General features: G+C 42.7%; 1 protein-coding gene across 1 annotated transcript; it reads left to right on the forward strand.

Annotated features, from left to right (window-relative positions):
• Window positions 1-994: 994 nt before the first annotated feature.
• nlrc3l1 (NLR family, CARD domain containing 3-like 1) lies at window positions 995-6,996 on the forward strand. The gene is made up of 7 exons (XM_055942535.1): window positions 995-1,270; window positions 1,385-1,650; window positions 1,752-1,865; window positions 2,122-2,199; window positions 2,415-2,532; window positions 2,661-2,901; window positions 3,140-6,996. The coding sequence occupies exons 2-7, from the start codon at window positions 1,475-1,477 to the stop codon at window positions 4,753-4,755; spliced, it is 2,343 nt and encodes a 780-aa protein (XP_055798510.1). The 5' UTR covers window positions 995-1,270; window positions 1,385-1,474; the 3' UTR covers window positions 4,756-6,996.
• The last annotated feature ends 2,690 nt before the right edge of the window (window positions 6,997-9,686 follow it).

Here is a 9,686-nt window from a genome sequence, read left to right on the forward strand (position 1 = left end):
CTCCAAAACTAATCATACTGAGTATTTCCCACCTAACTTTAGCTGAGACAGGTAGAAAAGATCTCTCGACAATCCAATAGGTATTGTATCGGGGGCTATGTAGGGGGTGGAGTAAAAAGCCAGCAGCAGGCCATGTGACATAGCCCCCTCAAAAACGAATCATATTTGGTTAGTAGACACTAATAATTATTTCCCACGCCTTTAGCTGAGACAGGTAGTAAAGTTTTCTCTCTACAGTTCAATGTACTTAACATACCAGTGTCAACATTGTATTTTTTCATTATTGGTCTTTAAATAATAATAATTTAAAACCATATTTTTTATTTGTTTTCATAAATTACTTATCACCTTTTCTTGTTGGCACAATACAAGTGGCCATTGATATACCATTCAATATTTTTTTTTATCAGCTAATGATATTACAATGTGGGCTTTTATTTTGAAGGTTTCATCATTAAAAAGAAAGAAAGTGACATCATCGTTATGCTACTGGCAAAATAGTACCAAAGATTTTTATGACTAAACAAAGATAGACCACAGCCTGTCATTTCAAATGGGAACAAATTAGCCATAGTGGGCAGAACAAGCAAGGACGTGGGCAGAGCCAAGCTTGAACTAGCAAGACCTTATTGGCCCGTTCTAGACAATATTTGCATATTTCCGTTGGGGAACGCCTATTCTGTGAAGTGCGCGTGTGCAATAACTAAATTCGCCTTTGCACTTCTTCTCAACAACGCAATTTTGTGGAACTTTGGCAAAGGGCAAAGTTCACAAAACTTAGTCCACTCTGTTTATAACAGATTGTAGTTCTGGGAACAGAAAAATTGAGATCAAACGTTTAATCGATGAGTATATTATTAGAATGTCGGCCAAATGTATCTGGTTCCATCTTCTCCCACTGCTGGCTATTGGGCTTCCTCTCTACCATATTTGGTAGTGAGTGGAAACGTCAACCGGATGCTTCACATTTAAACATCCGGTGAAATGTCTGTCTCATTGTTATATCTGTGATAATACTTTACTGTTCCTGTTTGTCGGAGTCAAAAGTTAGTGCGGCCCTGTCTGTGGTCTATATTTAGCATTTTAACCGGGAACATTTGCCGTTTATTAGCTCTAGGGTTATGTTACGTGTATTTTGAACGCGTACACATTATGTTTTAGTAAAGTGAGTCGCCATAAATGAGGCAAACAGGTGAATTTAGTAGGCCAGAGGTTTAAAACAAGCTCGCCTCGGAATAGAAAGCTTCGATATTTTCAGCTTTTTTTCTTGGTAAGAGTGACCTATTCGCAAGTCGCAACAAGTCTGTAATTGTTATAGAATTACTTATGATAATGGTAAAAATGTGATCGACTGGTATGCGTGTTTTTTTTAATTTTCTTGCAGCACAGGTCTACTGTCTGGCAACATTCAATTAGCCATTGACGTCAGACTTTGAACTGTGACCCGGAACCTGTACACCTGAGGTCCTCCAGGATGGCTGGGCGAGGCCCTGACACGATGGAGCATGATGGAGGGGAAACTATATCAGATGTCAGTTTTCCCTTGGGAGAGGGTGTGTCTGATGAGGGAGAGGAGGATTTCTATGTGCCTGAGAGGAGACCCTCCCTGGACCTGGGAGATGGCCTGAGACCCATGGACACTACTCACTGGTGAGACACTGACCATACCACAACACATGTCATGTGCCCAGAATTAAGCTTGATCCTTTCCCCATCCTCAATCATTCATAGTTTGTGTGTGTGTTTGGCAGGCATGATGTGGAAAGGGCTAAATCCCCAGTCCACAGCTACAATTCTGTAAACAGTGATACCCAATTCTGGCCATCTGATGAACTGGATGAAGAAACTGAGCTGTCTGCTACTAGGTACACTGAAACATGTTGATTTATAGACTCATACACTTACATTAACATACAGTAAAATGAAAAGAATTCCATCACACAAAAAATACATACACTTGCATTACATTTCTTTACAAAGTATTAACACGAACCAGGAACACAGACCGTTAAAGGACTACAGTACGTGAACATATTTGTTATATTATGTGGACAACGGCTCCTTGAAGCAGCACTAGTTCACTACTGCTGATGATTAATTCATTTTCCATGTTCTATTTAGAGTCCAGCTGGAAAGAAGAGAGTCTTACTCCAGCGGCTACTCTGTGGACAGTGATGACTGTGAGACCAGAACCAGGAAGTAAGAAAAGTCATCCATGTTTGATCAGGCACAGTCAGGATGCAATCTGTTGAAGTGTGTTATTAGGGTGTAATTATACATATTTTTTCCTGAGTATAGTGTGGGTGTTGGTGCATGTATGTCCATTTGTTTACAAATGGTCAAATCTGTGGATAGGCTAGTATGTGTTTACACTAGTATGTGTTGCAATATTTCATCTTCCACCGCCTCTCCAGGTCTCAAGACACAGCACCTAAAGAAGAGGGTCCAGCAGTGGAACTTCCAAGACCAGAGCTGATCAAAAACCCAGACGAGAAGAGACACCCTGCTCTGACTGTAGACTTCACCTTCAAGGTGGGCTCACACTTCACTCTAGGTGACGTACTGTATGTTCAGCAACACATGTCAACATGTCCCTAAAGTTAAGTGTAGTGGATGAGAATTGCTTTTCTCTTGTTTTAATTGTATTCTGTGGACCACAGGCCATCAGGAAGACATTGGAGAAACTGGGGAAGGATGATTTGAGGACATTTAAGATCACGCTGTGGAAGCGCTACCCAGAGTCATTCAGCTCTCCTCCCCAGGGCATGGACATGGTGGACCTGGTGGATAGACTGCTGGAGTTTTATGACCTAGAGGTGGCCCTGCAGCTCACCAAGGCCCTGCTGAAGGACATGGGCCTCAAACGCCTGGATGCCTACCTCACAGACCTCTGCAAGAAAAGTATGCACGTTGGCTTTTTCATTTGATTCATGTAATATAATGATAAAATAACAAAAACGTATACTTTGAGTTATGATAGGGTAATAGTTGAGCTATGCTCATGAGGCATTTATACGTTATACAGTACTTAAAGAACTAATGAGTTATACACAAATTGTTAATTTAAATGGCCATTGAACAGGAAATCTAGTAGACTGTGCCTTTTTTAATGTCTGTTTTCCCTGTTCTCTCTGTGCAGATGAGGTGCGTTATGAGCTGAGAGACACTCTGTTGAGGAAGTATAGCTGGATGTGTGAGGGCGTTGCCCAGCAGGGAGAGCATAAGGCCTTTGATAGTATCTTTAATGAGCTCTACATAACAGACCGAGGCAATGCTGGGCCCAACATCGAGCACGAGGTCAGAAAGATCGACAAGCTGTCCACCAATCGCAAGGAAGAGAAGCGGATAACCTGTAGCCAGATCTTTGACCCCGATGTGATCTATGAGAAGCATGTGAGCCATATAGTGACCAACGGCATCGCCGGGGTAGGGAAGTCTGTGGCCGTGCAGAAGTTCATCATGGACTGGGCAGAGGAGCGCGAGCACAATCATGTCTACTTCCTGTTCCCACTGCCCTTCAAAGAGCTCAACCTCATGCTGAACCTGAAGATCAGCCTCCTGGAGATCGTCCACACTCTCTACCCCGAGACCAAGGTGCTGCCCACCTTCGAGTGCGATGAAGGCAAGGTCATGTTCATCTGTGACGGGCTGGACGAGTATGCACATTCCCTGGACTTCCACCGCACCGAGACTTGGTGTGACAGCACTGAACCAGCCCCCATGCACGTGGTGGTAACCAACCTGATTAGGGGCAATCTGCTCCCCTCGTCTCTCCTCTGGATCATCTCTCGCCCCCTTACCTCCAGTCGGCTGCCCCCAGAGTCTGTGCACCAGGTGTTGGAGGTCCGTGGCTTCACCAACGAACAGAAGGAAGAGTACTTCAGGAGGAGGTTTCAGGACCCGGCGCAGGCCGATAAGGTGATTGCCCACCTGACCTCCTGCAAGACCCTCCACATCATGTGCCATCTGCCCATGTTCTGCTGTGTGGTGCGGGATGTTTTCCAGCACACGTTTAGGGAGAAGGGGCCGGATGCAGAGCTGCCCAAGGGGCTGACCCTGATGTACACTCGCCTGCTGCTGGTGCACCTGCATGTGCGTGGTGCCAGGGGCTCAGCCTCCCGCACCCCGCAAGAGGAGAGGGACTTCCTGATGAACCTGGGCAAGTTAGCCTTTACGATGCTGGAGAAAAAACAGATGGTCATTGGCAAGGCCACCTGGAAGGACTGCGGGGTGGATGTCGCTGAGGCTGTCACCAAGAGTGGCCTGTGCATTGAGTTCCTGATCGAGCAGTTTGTCATGTACCAGGAGAGGATCCAGACCTTCATCCACCCCACCATCCAAGAATACCTGGCTGCCCTTTACGTGTTCCTCACCTGGAGGTGTATGGGGCAGAACGTCCTGCAGCAGCCGCGGAATAGCAAGTTCTCACGCATGTTCAAGGACCCCGGGTTGCTGGACATGCACCGCAGTGCTATAGAGAGAAGCTTACAGAACCCCGATGGAAACCTGGATGTCTTCCTGCGCTTCCTGTTGGGCATGGCCCAGACGGCCAATCAGGAGCTGCTACAACGCTTCCTACCCGAAATGAACAAATGCTCGTCGGCCTCTGAGGAGACAGCCGCCATTATCAGGAAGAAGATTAAAGAGAACCACTACCCTGACAGGAACGCCAACCTGCAGTGCTGCCTGGACGAGCTTGGTGTTGGTGCTGAAGCTCCCAAACGCAGCCGCTCAAACTCTGTGAAGAGCCACTGACTGACAATACTCTGACTACAGTATTTATAAAGATGTATATATTAGGTTTGAAATATGGGTTGTATAGTTAGACAAACTTAAGGGAATTGGGGGAAAAAGATATGGATACTTCAGGGTTGCTTTGTAACAATACTTAACTGTGGTAGTAAGTGGAAATTTGTCATGAGAAGTAGCCACAAGGTGGCAGTAGCATTACACTACTATACTACTGAGACACAGGCAGTAAAGTCACTCAGCTACTGTGAGGGGTTATAAAAAGAGTAAAAGGGATGTGACAAATTACATAGGCAGTCAGTCACATGTATTGACTGTATACTTAATATAACATTGTGATAATGTTTTACACCAGGTATGTGCAACTGATGGGGGTGGGGGTCACAATCTTAACTCAAGACAGGCCACAGTAGCACGCAGGTCTGTGTACCCACAGCCATACCCACACATGCAGTCAGAGCCGGCCCCAAGCTTTTTGCGGGCAAAACATTTGTGTACCCCTCGACAAGGAAGAGAAACAATTAAATTTCCTGCAATTCTACACATTTTGCCATGGGGTGGAGAGAAATGTCAGTTTTTTTTATATGATATCTGAGTGAGAGTTACTAACAAAATCAATGGGGGACCCTGGGTGGTAATTTGACCATGATTACTGCAACTTTAGATAGCTGGCTAGACTTACTTATCAACCAATCTAATTAAGTGACTGACAAGAGACATTTCAGATGCACAACCACATTTCAAAATTTCACCTTGCAGGCTTCGGTCAATTACATTTGCATTCAGAAAGTTAACCCAATTCCACATTGAAAAGCATTAGAAGATAATTGGAATTTCATTGTACTTCCTGAATTGAAATGGAATTGACCCCAACCCTGGCACCTTGTGTATTCTAACTCTTAACAGCAAGTTGAGATCCCGACGAAGTTCCTAAAAATACAAAAACATTTGGAAATTGATTCGCAGGCCTACAGAAGGGGGGCCTCCATGCTTTACACAATGGTGAGCTGATATAAAACACATAACAATGCATTTACAAGGTGCACACAAATGACCTGATGCAACCTTATTTGCAATGGCTGTCTACTTCCAGAACAGTTGTGGTCTCACTGTCATAAAACACAATTGAATCAATTTCGAACAGATGTTAAAAAGGGCAGATGAAGAGAAGTTCCCTCTGAACTAAATTGTCTTTAATCTAGGTTACAGAGTCCGTGGCAAAAAAAGTCAACAATTGAATGTATTTATCTATCCCTATTATGTCCCTAAGATCGCATTAGAATCCATATTTGACTTATCACTAGATGGAGCAATAGAAATGCTCTGTGGTAGAAAAAGTACCCAATTATCATACTTGAGTAACTTTCTATTAAAAAGGTAAAAGTGAAAGTTAGCCAGTAAAATACTACTTGAGTAAGTCAAAGTGTTAGGTATATTTAAAACCAAAAAGTAAATGTAATTACTAAAATATACTTATTAAGCAAAGCAGACAGCACCATTTTCTTGTTTTTAAAACGTATGGATAGCCTGGTGCACACTCAGACATTATTTACGAAAGTTGCATGTGTTTATTGAGACCGCCAGGCCAGAGGCGTTAGGGATGACCACGTGTTCTCTTGTTAAGTGCTTGAATTTGACCATTTCCTGTCCTGCTAAGCATTCAAAATGTAACAAGTACTTTTGGTTTTCAGGGAAAATGTTTGGAGTAAAAAGTACAATATTTTCTTTAGGAATGTAGGGAAGTAAACATTGTAAAATATAAATAGTAAAGTACAGATACCCCAAAAACCTGAAGTCGTACTTAAAAGTATTTTTCTTAAACATGAACACCACAAAAGGGTTTTGTTATTCACCCAATGTTTGCAGGTCTGATGGACCCACAACATTATTGGGTTAAAACACAGCCATAACAATTTGTAAAAATACTTAGATGTAGACAGCATACATGGTTAACATTTGCCATTTACCTCTGCTAAAACACAATTTGTTTTTTATATTTTAAATAGTGATTTTTGTAAATAATCAAAAGACATGGGTGGAATAAATCATGTTGATCTTGAACAAATATAAATGAAACAAGGTTTATCACTATTGATGTTTATTGCTTTGAACTGAACCAATTGGAAGGATACATACAGTATTTTATGGAAATTATAAATGTGCCCCATTGAACACATTAAGGCTGTCTACACACCACAGGGGACAGTTTTACTGTGTGTGTGTTGCAAATGTATTTCTTGCACTTGATGCATGTGTACTGTGTCTTCCTGTCCTTGGGTCAACACGCATTGCAGCGCTTTTTCTTGTTACTACCGGCTGCAATCTAGTTTGATGAAAACATTTAGTTCAGGAATTTTACTAACATCTCACTCACATATACACTGCTCAAAAAAATAAAGGGAACACTTAAACACAATGTAACTCCAAGTCAAACTGTCCACTTAGGAAGCAACACTGATTGACAATACATTTCACATGCTGTTGTGCAAATGGAATAGACAAAAGGTGGAAATTGTAGGCAATTAGCAAGACACCCCCAATAAAGGAGTGGTTCTGCAGGTGGTGACCACAGATCACTTCTCAGTTCGAGCATCCAGATGACCAAGATGTTGAAGAATATCACAAGTGGCCAGCATAGAGTTTTTCTTTTGCAGCTGTAGCCAGCTTGTCTAAATTGTCCACCCCTCCTTTTGTGGTATTGTAAGCCATTATGTTTTTTGATGTCCCTGGCCACAGATTTTCCCATCCCTAAACAGCGTACTCATGAGTAACACATTTTTGCCTTTGGCACATAGGACACGAGACGTGTCGGCAGTGAACACAAACTTAGAGGAATTGATAGGCCTGTTCCGTGTATTCAACAACTCAGGTGGGAGCTCTGGCTTGTTTCTTTTCCATACTGTTCCTACCACCATCAGCTTCCTCTTGAGCTCCTGTCTCAGCTTGTGCGAAGTAAAAACGTTATCGCATGTGATGTGGCCAGAGTTCCTGTGTCACATCCAGGACAACCCACATCCCTTGGTTCTTCTCAGATGCTACTCCCAGTATACACTTGCAAGTTCCACGCATACGATGAAGCAGCATCACAGACAGCCCAAATCTTGATTCCATATTTACTTTTAGACTGTACTGCCTGAAGGGGCAGCGGCCCCTAAATGGCATAAACTGCTCATCAACAGTAACGCTGGGCCCAGGATTATAAAACGGGAAGGCGGTCCACCCACACTGACCTGATTGCAGCTAGCTTGTCTGGTGTCTCGGTTATCGAAGCGGATAATCCTGGAAATAATGGCGTTTTACAGAGATATTGTTGCAGGTAAAAGTTCCCTGCCAGTTTCTGCATCCCACAGGGATTCCTCATTGGATCTGAAAACACCAGCAAGGATAAGAACCCCAAAGTATGCATGTAAATGAGTTTGGTCCATCTCGCTCCAAAAACACACCTTCCCTCCAAATTAGTGCAGTCCAGAATGATTTTCTGGATGGTGTCTGGGATGAACAGTTTAAAAGAAGACTATGTCCTGCACATGAGCAGTGGCGATTTTAGCATGTAAATCTTGGTGGGGCAAAAAAAAGAAGTGGGATGCATGCCAGCAAAGCCACAACACTAAATAATACATTAATTGCACTATAATGGTGCCCACAAATTGTTAGGGACTACAAAAAGCTGTCCCAACAGCAGAGTCCCAACACCTTACCACTGGTACACCTGGCTATCAGCGGAGACTTGTCTGGCAGTGAAACAGTTAATTCAGCCTCATTTACTGCCTTTAAAAAAAACATAGCTGATATGGTTGACTTGCTTAAATAAATGTGGTTTCTACTGACAATTGAGATGTACAAACTATGGCATAAGAGGACGACAAGCGGATAAGAGGCAATCCGTAATTTCAATTGATATTAATGACTGAGCTAGGACGGACGTAGTCAATAGAACTATTTTTTCAGCACTTTTGAAATGTACAGCGACAGAATTCAGAACATGGGCCGTTCTTAGTGTTCTTTCTCCCTGTACACCAAGTCAGAACCGTAGGATAAATAAAAGGGGCATATAAGCAGACAATGAAAGCTCTGACAATATTCAATGATTACATTTCTCAAAAACAGGTTATAGGCTACATGTGAAAATAGACCAAATTATTAGGGTGAGGCACATGGGCTACTAACAGCTTACTACACAACATACACTTAGTATTACTTTCTTAGCTACAGTATACATATCTCCCTGGCATATTACATAATTTATGCAGCAGCATACAAGACATTTTTGGACTCACCTTGTTGTGCTGTGCTCCCTTGAACAGGAAGGTGGCGCAGCGGTCCTTCGTGGGCATATTCAGTCATCAAAGTCTGGCATTCTCTGGATTTATGGTGCTTTCAAGACAACTGGGAACTCTGAAAAATCATGATGACGTCAATGATCTTTAGGTCGTAGCTCTAGAAAGAGGCCCGAGTTCCGGATTTACAATTCTGAGTTGGATGAAAGTTCAAAATGTATTTTCCCAGTCGTATCTTCTTTTTCGCAAGTTTCCTTGTCTTGAACTCACTAAAGTCAGATTTTGCAGTTCTGAGTTAAGTTGTTTTGAGCGTGGTACAAATAATGCTTAATTGACAGCCTGGCCAATGTTGAATGTTTATCATTTTATACTAGGAAAAGAGACCCACACAGCCACTCCACTGAATAGCAGGCGATTACTTTGCAATGCTTCCAGTTAGCCACTTATTCCTTCCAAACCACTCATTGTTGAATTTGCGATTTCCAACTTGTGTAATGTTTATGTCCAATGGCCGATGAGCACGGATAGGTTTTATCTATAATTTCTCCTCATATGACATAGGTTAGAAAGGATTTGCCAGTAGATTGTCAACTTGATTCATGATGACTGCTAGCTAAGATTTTGAAAGTATGATGTTGACATGATCAGTCCAATCAAAGA

This window comes from Salvelinus fontinalis, chromosome 13 (assembly GCF_029448725.1).
Source record: "Salvelinus fontinalis isolate EN_2023a chromosome 13, ASM2944872v1, whole genome shotgun sequence".
NCBI classification, from domain to species: domain Eukaryota; kingdom Metazoa; phylum Chordata; class Actinopteri; order Salmoniformes; family Salmonidae; genus Salvelinus; species Salvelinus fontinalis.